At 36.0% G+C, this 16,957-nt stretch overlaps 1 protein-coding gene across 4 annotated transcripts in view; it reads right to left on the bottom strand.

Annotated features, from left to right (window-relative positions):
- The window catches only part of COG5 (component of oligomeric golgi complex 5), a 386,409-nt gene that overhangs the window by 115,003 nt on the left and 254,449 nt on the right, over positions 1–16,957 (bottom strand). For all 4 annotated transcript variants that reach the window (XM_039472963.2, XM_039472962.2, XM_074379246.1 and 1 more), the window contains one exon: positions 4,965–5,046. In XM_039472963.2, the coding sequence (XP_039328897.1) occupies positions 4,965–5,046 (82 nt within the window). The remainder of the gene's footprint in view (positions 1–4,964; positions 5,047–16,957) is intronic.

Here is a 16,957-nt window from a genome sequence, read left to right as displayed (position 1 = left end):
CTAGCTTATTTTAGGCTTGAATAGTTTCATATTTTATATGTAATTGTTTGATCCACTTGGAATTTGCCCTGATATACAGAGTAAACTGGGATTTTTTCCCCATGAATCCATCCTAGCTTCCCATCCTATAATAATCACCACCAATGTTCTTGCAACCATCTTTTCATGTCCCTGTTTATCATGTATATATAGTACACATATTGTTGTTTTCTAAAAGTATTTCACATTAAGGTCTCATTTACCTTCCAAGTCCGTTTTTAAAAATAAAGACTATTTTATTTTTACAGTTTGTTTTCCCTTCAGAGTTCCCTCAAATTCATAAAGATTTTGAACATTTAACACTTTAGGGATCCATCTCAACAAAATGTCTATTATTTATTGAGCACTGTGCTCCCTGCTAGGACTATAGCATGGAACAGAGGTAGACAGAAGCTTTTTGCAGAGCCGAGAGGGAGACACAGATAAACTAGTAGGTGAGCCATAATAATACGGTGGGTTAAGTGCTGAAATTGGGTACATTTAAGAATTCTGTGGGAACTGACAGAGGAGGTCTTGTTTGGGTTTGGGGGTGCATGGGGAAAGAGGTGTCAGGGAACACTTCATTTCTATCCTGAGATTGAAAAGACAAGTATGAGATACAGAGACAATGGGGAGGATATAAATATGTGTTTCAAGTATTTGTAAATGCTGAGGAAAAAGAGGGTCATTCGTTCAAGAATTCAGGCTTAACTACAGAGATAAAGAAGTAGAAAGAAAACTAGTGAGTGCTGAGGAAATAGGAAAGAACCAGAAAAGTCATATTTGAATTGTATTTTGAGAGTAATGGAAGAAAAGTGGAGGCAGACCAGTTACTTTCTTGTAACAATTAAAGAAGGCTAATGTATTTTTAAAAATTCACGTTTGGCCGAAGCAGAGGACCTCTGCAGAAGAGGAGAAAAACTATCAAAGCTTTTAGGGGTTCACAGGACAGGAGTGAAACATTAGAAACTTAAGGAATCTCCAACTGGGTTTCCCATATAACATTTACTGAGTTCTGCGACTATGAGGGAATCCAGGGAATTAGGTGTAAATCTTCACAAAGTGGAGTAAAAGTTTCTTCCTATTTGTGAGGCCTAGGAAACAAAAGACCAGCTGTGGGGAAAGGACATGCCACAAACACAGGCAGCGTCTCATCTTGAAGACATTAACTAGGTCTAAAGTTTCATGAGGTGGAAAGTCTGGGAACCTTTGGACAGCAAAGATAGATCAACCTCAGTATTTTCAGTATTTCAGGACAAAGACTCTCCAAATTGTCAATTAAAAGCCATGGAGAAGCATGTCAAAGTAAAAGAGCAGAATCAAAGGCAAACTGAGTCTTTATTAAAACTGCACCTGCCCTAAACGAACCAAATCCCAGAGTGAACTGAAATAATCAGCCTCTATATACACAACTGGAATGCCAGAGGGAGAGAATACCAAGTACTAACAACAATGTGGAAAAACTAGAACTCTCATATACTGCCAAGAGGAGTTTAAATTAGTACAACCACATTGGAAAACTTTCTGACAGTACCTATGAAAGCTGAGAAAACAACTAATATGTATTATCTTACAGTTCTGGAGGTCGGAAGACTGAGATTGGTCTCACTGAGCCAAAATCAAGGTGTCCGCAGTATGGTCATATTCTTTCTGGAAGTTCTAGGGAAAATTCTGTCCCTGTCTTTTCCACTTGCCTACATTCTCTTGGTTGGTGGCCCCCCTTAAAGCAATTATATTACTCCCACCTCTGTTTCCATTATCACATCTCTTCTGACTCCTGCCTTCCTCTTACTCTTAAAAGGACTATATGATTATAGTGGGTCAACTCAGATGATAACTCTACCTTAACATCCTTAAATCACATCTGCAAAATCTTTTGCTATATAACATAGTCATAGATTCTGGAGATTAGGCCATGGAACTCGTTGGGAGGACTACTATTCTGCCTACCAATTTTCCACTTTTTGAGTTCATTCCCAAAATTGCACAGAACTGTCATGCTACCATTATTTAAAATAGCACGAAATGGGAAATCACCCAAATGCTCACCAATAATATGGGAGATAAATAGATTATGGTATATTCACAGGATGGAATATTTTAACATTTTGAGAATGACTTACAAGTATATGCAACAATATAGAGGACTTTTAGAAACATTTTGAGCAAGAGAAGTCACACAGGAAACACAAGATTACAAACTAGATGATTTTATCTGTATAAAAGAAAAATAATACTTTTTAAAAATTCCATTAGAAATTAGTGGTTACTCTTGTTGAGAGGGGCTGGTAGACACTAGAAGGGGACACCAGGGGAACATCAGGACTACAGATAATACTGTTTCTTAACCTTGATCCTGTACTTGATCTTAGTTACACAGATGTCTTAAAATTTGAAAAACTCATCTAGGTGTGAAATTATGATATGCATACTTTTTCTTAATGAGTATTATAGCTTAATAAATACTTCTTAAAAGGATTAAAGTCCACGAAGGATTTTAATCAGAAAATTACATGATCAAATTTGTTTTGACAGAGTATCAAAACACATACTTAGCCGGGCGTGGTGGCTCAAGCCTGTAATCCCAGCACTTTGGGAGGCCGAGGCGGGTGGATCACAAGGTCAAGAGATCCAGACCATCCTGGTCAACATGGTGAAACCCCGTCTCTACTAAAAATACAAAAAAATTAGCTGGGCATGGTGGTGCGTGCCTGTAATCCCAGCTACTCAGGAGGCTGAGGCAGGAGAATTGCCTGAACCCGGGAGGCGGAGGTTGCGGTGAGCCGAGATCGTGCCATTGCACTCCAGCCTGGGTAACAAGAGCGAAACTCCGTCTCAAAAAAAACAAACAAACAAACACATACTTAATAGCTAGATTTACTTTCTTCTAAGGTAGATAAATTTTTAGCATGTTCTTAAAAGATCCCTATTATCTCCTGGCCTTTACACAAATTGCAAGTTTTCTCTTTATGCCACACAGTGTTTAACACCATACCTTATAGGCTCATTAGAACTATGCAACAAAATGCTTCCATTGCAAGAATCAAAATTCTAAAAAGCACTTTAAATGAGTATATTAGGTCTAGCTCCCTAAGTTACATATATTAAAGTGGACATTAACTTTTAAGAGATAGTCACAGTATGATCTCAACTTGCACAGCAGTCTAACCGTTTTTTTTTCTAAAGAACATACATACTCACATAATTTATCTCATTAATTCTTGGAAAGATTTGACTGTTTAGCACTACATATATTTTTTAATGATAAAGATAATGAGCTTTAGTATACAGTATTTCAAGGCTTACAACTTTTTAAATTTTAAAACACATATATCTCAATGTATCTCTTATTCATTTTTGGTTTGGGAAGCCAAGTATAACAGATATATAACCATGTTAGCTCTCTAAATTGTATGAACAACTTCTTTGAGTTGCTTAAGAGTTTTCAGAGACTAATATTGCACAAGGTGTTTTAGACATGTGAAAAGAGATGTACTGCCTAGATTTTTCAAGCATACTTCCCAAAGGAAGTAAATTTATTGTTTGTCAAACTCCTGGATCATATCTTCCATAGAACTTTTTTTTTTTTTAACTAAGCATGAACATGTATAAACAGAAAGAACATGTTCCTAACTAGGAACATTTCCCTTTAGATATACTTTGCCAAAATATTACTTACTTAGACAATCTGTTACATTGTGTGTAATCCTCAACTCTGCAGATGGTTGCACTTCCTTAATATTGCCTGTCTATAATTCTAAGAAGTACTACAGTACACTTCGGGGACTGTACGTGCTATAAAAATTGAAGGTACTTTATAAACAACTTACTTTGGAGTTCTCCCAAAGGAAGTTATTAAAGTAATAATGGTATTGGAGGTAAAAGGCTACCATGAAGGTGAAATATTAATGGGATTTTCTGTCTAAATATTCTATGTTTCCTCTCATTAGCTTCTTTCACTATACAAGACAGATAGGTCCCATAAGGTAAGAACTGAAAACATACACTGGCAATTAAAAAGTAGGTCATTGCTTTCCTTAATGAGAACAATTCCAATAGAATGATGGAAGACAGCCAGATTGCACCTAGTTGAGAAATCAACAGTATGAAAATGAAGATCAAAAAATGCAAACTACTCTTTGGAGAAATTTACATATAAAAGAGAGAAAGTAAATAGCAACTAAAGAGGAACTTTCTAGTTTTAGTTTTTATTACACGGGAGCAACTTGAATAGCCTTACAGCTGAAAGAAAGAAATTAAAAGAGAAGTAGAAATCCAATACAGAAAAAGGAGAAGTATAAATGATGATGCTAGAAGATAGAAATAAACAAAGTAGGTGTGGACACCGGTAAATGGGTAGCCTTGAAGAAGAGGTAAGTTATCTTCTGAGGCACAAAGGGAGAAATAAGGCTCTTATTGGAAGAAAGGTACAGGAAATTTTTTTTTTTTTTTTTTTTTTTTTGAGACAGAGTTTCGCTCTTGTTACCCAGGCTGGAGTGCAATGGCGCGATCTCGGCTCACCGCAGCCTCTGCCTCCTGGGTTCAGGCAATTCTCCTGCCTCAGCCTCCTGAGTAGTTGGGATTACAGGCACATGCCACCATGCCCAGCTAATTTTTAATTCTAAAAGCATGAACTACATTCTTCAAAATTAACTGCTTTACATACCCTACATAAGAAACAGAATTTGATGTCTGAATAATAAGATATGACTAATTTTTCTGGAGAATTTTATTCCAAATACTAATTACAAAAATGTGTAAAAATGTTGTTTACTGATTTACTAAGAGATTTCAGAATAAACATCTAGACAAAATGATAATTAGCCAGGAGTTTTAAAATAGCAATAAAAATGTTTTGTAAACCAATACAGCATATCTTCTTGACATCAAACGACAAAGTAACTAAAAACCTTTAAGTTAATTTGCAAAATAAGCAGTAAACTTACAGTTTGTTGCCATATGAAACTGAGAAGAAAGTGTCTGAGTAACTGAATTCCAAAATGTGTAGAAAATTTCCGGTTGTCCATCCTGTGAACAACAACAAACAAAAAGAAAAAAGAAAAAAATAATAAATCCTTTTTTTTAAGAAATTATAATGGGTAATATGCAACCTTAAAAATGTATTCAAACTTTAAATAAAATTTTTAGACATCTAATCATCAAACAATAGAATTATTAATTACATGGCAATATAGAGATGATTCAAAATATGTGTCATGTGCAAGTAATCAGTCATTATTCTACTCTGCCATGTAATAGCTGATGTAATCTTGGGCAGGTTGGTAAGCCACTCAGGGCCTTTGTTCTTCATATGTAAGTAAAATGGTGATAACATTGTAGGATAATTATGAGGATTAAACAAATAAATAAGTCTTGGGACAATGCCTGACATATAATAAACCCTCAATGAATGTTAGCTGTTATTATTACAATTATTACTCTCATCATTTTTTTGAAATATAGATGGCAATTTGCATGACTATAACAAATGATAGACAAAAGCATGCTTAGATGAAGGATAACTAACAAGAAATAATTCACTATTACAAAAGAGAATGGCTGAAGTTTAGATATAGTTAAACTCACAGGAATTGCTGCTACTCAGTTTAGCATACTTTTGTTCAACTTTGAATATAAGTTTTAAAAAGTAAGCACCATAAAGAAAAGTATTAATAAAAATATTTGTTAAAGAAAGGCAAATAACTTTAACACTGTTAAAACAGAATCACACTCTTAGAAATTTTGCCAAATACTTTAAGATACAACTACATGTGTGGTATACAATAGAACTTTGCTAATATTCTACTATTTTTTCAGCCAAAAATGCAACTTTAAGTGTTTCAAAGTAATATTATAAGGCTGGACACTGTGGATCATACCTATAATCCCAGCACTTTGGAAGGCCGAAGCAGGCGGATTGCCTAAGGTCAGGAGTTTGAGACCAGCCTAGCCAACGTGGTAAAATCCAGTATCTAATAAAAATACAAAAATTAGCCAGTGTGGCGGCACACATCTGTAATCCCAGCTAGTTGGGAGACTGAGGCAGGAGAAACACTTGAACCTAGGAAACGGAGGTTGCAGTGAGCCAAAAATGCACCCCTGCACTTCAGCCTTGGCGACACAGTAAGACTCCATTTAAAAAAAAAAACAAAAAACAAAGTAAGAGTATAAATAAAATATCTCTAATATTAAAATATTGCTATAGTCCCAAAAATAAAATTATAATTGTAGACAAGTCAACAAAATAACCAATAAAAAAATACTGATTTGTGACTTTTATACGTATGTACACTTCCAATTTCATTATTTGTTCTTTTTAAAATGAGTCTTACAGTTGTGAATTTCCTTAAGAACTGTTTATCATAAAAAAGGCAAATCAAATAATTGCTCATTTCTTATGTAATGATCAGAAAATACATTCAGATTCCTAAGATTTTATGTATTACATCTTGTGTATCTTAAAGTAGATGCTTTTCATCATGTTAAAGTATGATATACTAAATTAACAGAATGAAGGACTGAAACCACATGGTCGTCTCAATTAATGCAGAAAAAGCATTCAACAAAATTCAACACCATCTGATGATAAAAACACTCAACTGGAAGGAAATTACATCAACATAATAAAGGCCACATCAGAAAAATCCACATCTAACATCCTACTCCATGGTGCAAAACAGAAAGCTTTCCCTCTAAGATCAGGAATAAGGCCAGGATGCCCACTCTTACCACTTCTGTAAGATATAGTACTAGGAGTCCTGCCAGAAGGATTAAAGAAGAAAAGGAAATAAAAAGCATCCAAACTGGAGTGGAAGCAGTAAAATTATATCTGTTTCTAGATGATATGATCTTGTAGGCAGAAAATCCTAAAGATCCTTCAAAAAGGCCTATTAAAATAATAACAATTCAGTAAAGTTGTAGGCTACAAAATCAACAAATAAATATTAGTTGTGTTTCTGTAAACTAACAATAAAGTATCCAGAAAAAGAAATGACGAAAACTACCCTATTTATAACAGTATCCAAAAGAATACTTGGCAGTAAACTTATTCAAGAAGACAAAAAACTTGTACACTGAAAACTACACATTATTGTTCAAAGAAACTAAAGATGACACAACTAAATGAATAGCATCTTGTGTTGTTATGGATTGGAAGACCCAATATTGCTAAAATGTCCACACTCTCCAAACTATCTGCAGATTCTCAAAATCTCAATGGCATTGCTGCAGAAATAAAAAAATACTAAAAGTCACATATAATCTCCAGGGATCCCAAATATGCAAATATCTTTCTTGAGGAAAAAACAACAAAAATAGAGGCCTCAGATTTCCTGATTTAAAGACATACTGCAGAGCCAGATGCAATGGAACACACCTGTAGTCTCAGCTATTTGGAGGATGAGGTGGGAGAACTAATTGAGCCTAAGTGTTTGCAGCCAGCCTGGGCAACAGAGGGAGATCCTATCTCTAAAAACCAAGATAAAACCCATCCAAACAGAAAAAACCATATTACCAAGCTTCAGTAATCAAAACAGTATGGTACCAGAATAAAGACAAGATGTATGCATCAATGGAGTAGTGAGACAAAAAAAAACCCATCAAGTATACGATCATACAATCTTCAACAAGGGTGTCAAGGCTACACAAAAGGAAAACGACAGTCTCTTCAATAAATGTTGCTGGGAAAATTGGATATGCACATGCAACAGAATAAAGTTGAACCTTTACCTCATACTATATATAAAAACTAATTCAAAATGGATATAGGACCTAAACCTAAGACCTGAAATTATAACTCCTAGAAAAAACATAGGAGGAAAGGTCCATAACACTGGATTTGGCAATAATTCTTGTACAGGACACCAAAAACCCAGACAACGAAAGTAGAAATAGACAAAGTGAACTATATCTAACTTGAAAACTTCTGTGCCGCAAAGGAAACAATCAATACAGTGAAAAGGCAACCTACAGAATGGGGGAAAACATTTGCTAACCATACATCTAATAAGGAGTTAGTATTCAGAATATAAAAATAGCTCTGACATTTCAAAAATTAAAAAAATATATTGTGATTAAAAAAACAGGCAAAGGACTTCAGTAGACACTTCTCCAAAGCAAACAAATAAATGACTGGCCAACAAGTAAATGAAAAGATGCTCAATATCACTAATCATCATGGAAATGCAAATCAAAAACCATACTGAGATGTCATTTCACACCCATTAGGATGGCTACTATTAAAAAAACAGTAAATAACAAGTGTCAGAGAGGATGTGGAGAAACTGGAAACTTTGTACACTGTTGGTAGAAATGTAAAATAGTCTAACCACTATGCAAAACGTAAGAGCGGCTACTCAAAATTACCATATGATCCAGCAATTCCACTTCTGGGTACATAAGTAAAAGAACTGAAAACAGGATCTTAAAGATTTATTTGAATCCTCATGTTCAATGCAGCATTATTCACAAGAGCCAAGAGGTGGTAACAACCCAAATGTCTATCAAAGAATGAATGCACAAAGAAAATGTAGTATATTCAGTCACGCATTTCTGAATGATGGTAATGTACCTGAGAAATGTACCATTAGGCAATTCTGTTATTGTGCAAAAATCACAGAATGTACTTACACAAACCTAGCTAGGATAACCTACTACACGCATAGGCTTTATGTTATAGCCTACAATCCTAGGCTACAAATTTGTACATGTTATTGTAACAAATACTACACGTAAATGTAACACAATAGTATATTTGTGTATCTAAACATCAAAAAGACACAACAACAACAAAAAAAGACACAGCAAATATATGGTTTTACAGTCTTAAGAGACCATAGTTAGATATACAGACTGTCATTGACTGAAATGTTGTTACATGATGCATAACCGTACTTACAATAGAACACTATTCAGCCTTAAAAAAGAAGGAAATTCTATCATATGCTACAACATGAATGAACCTTGAAGCTGTTACACTAAGTGAAACAATCCAGTCACAAAAAGATAAATGCTGCAAGATTCTACTTATATGAAGTATCTAAAATAGTTAAATCCTTAGAAGCAGAAATAATGGTAATTGCCAGGAGATGGAGAACAGGGAAAATGAACTAGTTATTTCCCTTGCTTAAAAAAGTTATTCTAAAATATATTTTAAAACAACTATCATAGCCTGAGATTTTTTTCCCCCATAAAACTCTTAAGAAATTTCACTAGTTAAAATAACAGTAAGAATATTTTTAAGGAAACTTTTTGGTAACAGAAAAACAATTTATTTCATTTTTATTTTATTATTATTTTTTTTTTGAGACGGAGTTTCGCTCTTGTTACCTAGGCTGGAGTGCAATGGCGTGATCTCGGCTCACTGCAAGCTCGGCTCACCGCAACCTCCGCCTCCTGGGTTCAGGCAATTCTCCTGTCTCAGCCTCCTGAGTAGCTGGGATTACAGGCACACGCCACCATGCCCAGCTAATTTTTTGTATTTTTAGTAGAGATGGGGTTTCACCGTGTTGACCAGGATGGTCTCAATCTCTTGACCTCGTGATCCACCCGCCTCGGCCTCCCAAAGTGCTGGGATTACAGTATTTCATTTTCATTAATTTATTATTATTATTATTATTTTAAGATGGAGTCTCACTCTGTTGCCCAAGCTGGAGTACAGTGGTGCAATCCTGGCTCATTGCAACATCTGCCTCCCAGGCTCAAGAGATTCTCCTGCCTCATCCTCCAGGATATCTGGGACTATGGGCATGCAACACCACTGAAACACCAGCTTTTCCTACATCTGAGCCTGCAGGCCTTTGGACTGGGACTACACCACTGGCTTTCCTTGCTCTCCAGCTTGCCAACTACAGATCTACAGATTTAGGAACTTTTCTCCATAATCCCATTAGCCAATTCCTTATTTTCTAAATACAAATATATAGCATTTCCTATTGGTTTTGTTTCTCTGAAGAATCCTGATACCCTAATACAGTTGTTGAATAAATTGGTCAATCAATCCCAAGGACTTGTCTAAAATTAAGACCTAGAGGCAGCTGCTAAAGATACATACTAAAAGAACACATAGTTGTTGGAATAAGAAAGGATGTGTGAAGTCCTTGGGAGAGAGAAAGAGAGATAAAGTAGATTCAGAGGGAATTGGAAAGTAGAGAGGATAATAAATGGATTTGGGGGTAAGGTAGTATGTTAAGGCAATTATTTTTTATCACTATATATCTATCTATATAGATATGTATATGCTATATATGTATGATGTATCCCTATAAATACACATGTATAATAGTGTGTGTATATATATAGATATGTATACACATATATATCTCTCCTACCAAAATATAAAAAGATAGAATGTTAATTTTAATTATCAAAGTATTGTCAGAAATGTTACTGCCATGTGCAGTGGCTCATACCTGTAATTCCAACATTTTGGGAAGCTAAGGTGGGAGGATCGCTTGAGGCCAGGAGTTTGAGACTACCCTGGGCAACACAGCGAGACCCCGTTTCTATAAAAAAAAATTTAAAAATTAGCTAAGTGTTGGAGCATGTGCCTGTGGTCCCAGCTAGTTGGGAGGCTAAGGCAGCAGCAGATTGCTTCAGCCCAGGAGTTCAAGGCTGCAGTGAGCCAGGATCATACCACTGCACTCTAGCCTGGATGATAGAACAAGAGTTTGCCTTTAAGAAAACAAAAACAAAATTTTATTGTCAAAACTGTATCACATAAATATAATTTCCTGCATAAAAAATATGAAGATATGTAAAAATCATGTCACTTGTTTCAAGTCCACTCAGCCTGTTACATATCTGCTCTTAAACATTTTGAAACAAAATTAATTGAACTACATTTTGAATAATTCAAGTAGATTCAAACTGAAAGGATATTTGAGAATGATCTATTTATAACTGACACTCAATATGTCTTACATTAAGTTAAATGAAATCATGTTATCAGATCAATTCAGGGAAACACTTGCAATTTAAAGTATCTTTCTGGGCTTGTCTCTTGTTATAAACAATATAATTCTAACTTTAAGAAACAATGAAATTTGGACTTTTGGCTGAGACCAACATAAGTTGATAATAAAACCAAAGAGACACATATTATTATGTATAAATAGAACAAAGGTAAGATATACAAAACTATCAGAACTTTTTTTTTTTTTTTTTTTGAGACGGAGTTTCGCTCGCTCTTGTTACCCAGGCTGGAGTGCAATGGCGTGATCTTCGCTCACCGCAACCTCCACCTCCTGGGTTCAGGCAATTCTCCTGCCTCAGCCTCCTGAGTAGCTGGGATTACAGGCACGCGCCACCATGCCCAGCTAATTTTTTGCACCTTTAGTAGAGATGGGGTTTCACCATGTTGACCAGGATGGTCTCGATCTCTTGACCTCGTGATCCACCCGCCTCTGCCTCCCAAAGTGCTGGGATTACAGGCTTGAGCCACCGTGCCCGGCCAGAACTTTTTAAAGATAAATCTATTATTGAGAATTATAGCTTGGCCTTTGATTTAGTCATTTATTTCAACATAATTAAGTGTATACAAAGAAACTTAGAATAACAAAATAGCTTTCAACGCATATACTCTTTAGTTTTTCTCTTTTTAACACCAAACTGACCACAAATTTTCTTGCTCAAATATATCTGACAGCTTCTTGCACATAGAATGAGGTACAAACTTCCATGCTAAACTTCTTGTGCTGGGTATAGTGAAGAGAGTATGGCACCGAAGTCAAATAACCTTGACTTAAATTCAAGGTCTACCACTTGTGCTGTGACTTTGGAAAGGTGAATTCATCTTTCTGAGCTTTTGATTTCTTCATGTAAATAGTAGGAATAATATTTCCATGAGATTTATTTCATTATGAAGAAACAGGAACTCTTGAACTAGATCTTTTTTTGAGGGGGGATAGAGTCTTGCTTTGTTGCCTAGGTTGGAGTGCAGTGGCATGACCTTGGCTCACCACAACCTCCGCCTCCAGGTTCAAATGATTCTCCTGCCTCAGCCTCCTGAGTAGCTGGGACTACATGCATGTGCCACCATGCCTGGCTAATTTTTCATATTTTTAGTTGAAATTAAAATGTGGGGTTTCACTGTGTTATCCAGGATCGTATGGGTCTCCTGACCTCGCATTCTGCCTGCCTTGGCCTGCCAAAGGGGTGGGATTACAGGATTGAGCCACCGCGCCCAGCCTCTTTGGCTAGATTTTAAAGGAAGACTGGAATTCACCATACAGATGGGAAAAGAGATGAGCAGAAAATAAAGAGAGATCGACAGTACACAGAGATGTGAAAAATATTTTCTCTTCTCTGAATAAAAAGTGAGCATTCAGGAAACAGGGAGGATGTAAGAATGGAAAGTAAGACAATGATCAGATCAAGGTACATCTACATTCATCATATAGATATAATAGTGAATCGCTTGAGAGTTTTAATAAGAGAATACCACATTCAAGCTGTGCTTTAAGAAAATCACTTTGATGATAACATGGAAGATGAACAGTGTGTGGGGTGATAGTAAGTCTGCAGGCAACAAGATCACTTAGGAATTTACTGAAGAAATCTAGGCAAAAGGAACCTTTCTATGGCCATAGTAGTAGAAGAGTAGTAAAAGTGGGCAGCAGGAAAACTGCTAATGGGCCAGAATATGCATTTATGAATAATAAGGACTAAAAATATTTATGAAGAACTAGGAGAAGATTATGCAACCAAAATAGAATGTAAGAAGGAGCAGCAGGTGGGCAAAAAAAGAGGTATTCTTTTAGACTTATACTTCTGGAACCTCTGGGGCATCCAAGTGGAGGCGACCCTGCATTTTTTTTTTTTTTTTTTTTTGAGATGGAGTCCTGCTCTGTTACCTAGGTTGGAGTACAGTGGCACAATCTCAGCTCACTGCAGCCTCGGTTGCCAGATTCAACGATAAACAATTCCCATGCCTCAGCCTCCTGAGTAGCTGGGATTATATGTGCCTGCCACCACGCCCAGCTAATTTTTGTATTTTTAGTAGAGATGGGGTTTTGCCATACTGGCCAGGATGGTCTTGAACTCCTCACCTCAGGTGATCTGCGCGCCTCAACCTCCCAAAGTGCTGTGATTACAGGCATGACTCACAGCTCCCAGCCACTGACTGCTTTTAAGCAGATCTATGCTAAAGAAATCAATTTAAGTGTTATCAGCATTTGGAGGTGGTAGAAACTATTCACATGTGTAAGCTTTTCCATATATTGCATGTAGCATGGTAAAAAAAATAATAATAATGTTGAGGATGGGCCATGGGGAATACATCATTTAAAAGCTGGTGGAGAAAATGGTTCAGAGTGGAGAGAGAGGAGTGACTGGAGATGAGTATAAAATAAAAATTGAGTACAAGCCGATAATCACTGAAACTGGATGGTAGGTACATAGGAAATCACTGTCCTATACTTGGGTTCCATAGTTTGGTATGTGTTGAAATTTTACAAATATTTTAAAAGGAAGGAAAGGAAGAGGATGAGGAATTAATAAAGGAATTCTGAAGAGTGAGAATACCTGAGCAAAGAGAGATTTAAGAAGAAGTGGTCAATCACCTCAGAGGAGTGAAGTAAACATGGTCTGAGAAGTGGACAGAACGATTTGGCAGCTGGGTCACTAAGCTTGACATCAAGGGTGTGGGGCAAAAGAGAAGCAGGGAAGTAGAGATACAATGTGGCTTACTGAAACCTAAGTGTGAAGGAAAGATGTATTTAGAGGAAAATAAATGACTCGGGTTTTTGTTGTTGTTAAAAAATACTTAGATGGTAAAACATTGAAAAGAAGGAAGGAGGAAAGAGGCTGACAGTGGAGAAAACCAGATGACGTGGCATCAAAAACGGAAGTTGAAAACGTCAACAAAAGTTGAGAACATCAAACAAAAGTCAGAAAAAGAAATAGATACCTTTGAGGCAGAAGGGGGAGGTTAGGATAAGCAATACAATTTTTTTGGTCCTTGAAAAAGTGTTTCTAAGTCACTATGCTTATTGAGAGGAGGTCAGAGAGAAGCAGAGGGAGCTAAATTAAGATCAAAGGAGGGAAAGTGTAAAAGACTTAGCAAAAGGTCTATGCCAGAGAACTCTGTGGAGAAATCATGTTGTGAATAAGGAAGCCTGGAGATTTGATCAAAGAAACCAAGTAGATATAAATTTTAAATTAGTTCTTAATCATCTGGATTCAAAGCAGAGGGATCCTGGCAAAGCAAATACAATAAAGCAAAGACAAATTTCTGTTTGTTGAAAAACAGCCTTTGGGGAAAACATTTTGCTGTCTGATTACAAAGAAGAGAGCTATGGAAATTAGATACGAACTTCAAGATGAACACTACAGAGCAAAGTAAGAAACCCCATACATAGCCAGGTGCGGTGGCTCATGCCTGTAATCTCCACACTTTGGGAGGCCGAGGCGGAAGGATCAAGAGGTCAAAAGATAGAAGCCATCCTGGCCAACATGGTGAAACCCTGTCAATACTAAAAATACAAAAAAAGTTACCCGGGCGTGGTGGTGCATGCCTGTAGTCCCAGCTACTCGGGAGGCTGAGGCAGGAGAACTGCTTGAAACCGGAAAACGGAAGTTGCAGCGAACCGGCCACTGCACTGCAGCCTGGAGACAGAGCGAGACTCCATTTCAAAAAAAAAAAAAAAAAAAAAAAAAAAGAAAAGAAAAAAGAAACCCTATACATATACAATCCTATACATACACCATCGAGCAAAAATAAGAAACCCTAAGAATTTCCATTAAAATAAAAATGTTAGATTTTACATGCATACTGTTGAGAGAAAAAAACATTTATGATGCAATCAACTTTTTTTTTTTTTTTTTTTTTTATAAAACAAGAGCTTAATGAGGTAGTCAAAGATAGTGAAAAGTAGTCAAATTTTAAATACATTTTGAAGGTAGAACAGACAGGATTTATTAAAATATATACAGCTAAATACAAAGACTTTTTACAAAATAGTAACAGAGGTTGTCTCTGGATGAAAGGATTAAATATGATGCTTCCATTCTTTTTTTTTTTTTGAATTGGAGTCTAGCTCTTTTTGTCCTGGCTGGAATACAGTGGCGCAGCATCAGCTCACTGCAACCTCCAACTCCTGGATTCAAGCAATTCTCCTGCCTCAGCTTCCCGAGTAGCTGGGACTACAGGTGCATCACCACACACAGCTAATTTTTTGTATTTTTAGTAGAGACGGGGTTTCACTATGTTGGCCAGGATGGTCTCGATCTCCTGACCTCGTGATCTGCCTTCCTTGGCCTCCCAAAGTGCTGGGATTAAAGGCATGAGCCACTGAGCCCAGCACTATCACTATTCTTTTAATTTTTTTGCAGAAATAATACAGATAATCTAAATGTTAATGATAACTAGAACAGTAAATTCTGGATGCAAAAAATTCAATACTAAAATACATGAGTAAAAAGTAAAAGTTCCTCTTTAAACTCAAATGCCTAATGCCCAATCTTATACTCTTACCTAGAGATCACTATATAACAATGGTGTTAAAGGGTTTAAAACTCCTTTGATACAGTTTACGGCAGTGTGTCTCAACCTTTTTTTTTTTTTTTTAACACTACTCACCTAAAGTAAAAAATTAAACACTATACTTATACCTATATAACACAGTACACATATTTTGCTTATATTTAATATATAATTATATACTATAGTTAGATTTGATTAATTTTAATAAGATTTAGTTTCTTCCTAATGGGAGAAACTAAGAAAAACCAGAACTAGTTTCTCTCTCTTGGGGTCAATATTGCCCCCAGTTGAGAATATACGGTTTACCAGTATTTTGAAAATTCATGCAATCCCAGTACTAGGTATATATCCAAAGGAAAGGAAATCAGTATGCCAAAGAGGTATCTTCACTTTCATGTTTACTGCAGCACTAGTCAAGATACGGAATCAACCTCAGTGTATCTACAGAGAAATTGATTAAGAAACTGCAGCATATACATGCTATAGAAAAATATTAGCCATAAAAAGAATGAAATCTTGTCATTCAAGGTAACATGAATGAGGCCGGTGGACATTATGTTAAGATAAGCCAGGAACAGAAAGGTAAATGCTGCATGTTTCCACTCATAAGCAGAAGCTAAAGAAGCTGATCTTACAGAAGTATTCCAAAGTTGAAATTTATTTTTTTAAAAATTCCAAAATTTAGAAAGCTACGAATACTGAGTTACAGGAAGGACGAAAAACATCAAACAGATTAGAACCAAATAAAACTAACCCAAGGCATACGATAATTAAGATCTCAAAGGCCAAGAACAAAGAGAAGAGCCAAAAAGCAGCAAGAGAAGAGCCTAAAAGCAGCAAGAGAAAAGAAATAAATACTACAGGAAGGAGCGTTACAATTGGTCTGGCAACAGACTTCTTCATGGTACCACACAGGCCAGGAGAGAGTGGGATAACATTTTCAAAGTGGAAAAAGAAAAAGGTCTCCAAAATACTGTGTCCAACAAAACTATGCTTCAAAAAGGAAGATGACAAAAGTTGAAAGAATTCACCACCATCAGACCTGTCTTACAAGAGATATTAAAAGGAGTTCTTAAAATTCTGCAAGAAAAAAAAAAAAAGAAATATGCAAACAAAAACATCTGAAGGTATAAAACCCACGAGTAAAATTAAGTACACAAATAAAACTGTAACACCCTAATACTGTAACTGTGCTGTGTTTTTTCAAAAATTGATTTACATATTTTTATATTGCCTATAAATATAAAACATGAATATAGAGGAATGGAGTTAAAATGCAAAGTTTGTAAAGTTTTTTCTTTCTTTGTATCTTTTCTTTGTCATCTAAGTTGTTATTTCTTTAAAATACCTTATGTTCAAGACCAGCCTGGCCAACATGGTGAAACCCCGTCTCTACTAAAAGTACAAAAAATTAGCCAGCTGCAGTGGTGCATGCCTGTAATTCCAGCAACACAGGAG

This window comes from Saimiri boliviensis, chromosome 10, assembly GCF_048565385.1.
Source record: "Saimiri boliviensis isolate mSaiBol1 chromosome 10, mSaiBol1.pri, whole genome shotgun sequence".
In the NCBI taxonomy this organism is placed as follows: Eukaryota; Metazoa; Chordata; class Mammalia; order Primates; family Cebidae; genus Saimiri; species Saimiri boliviensis.
This window is presented reverse-complemented; position numbering and strand designations above follow the sequence as displayed.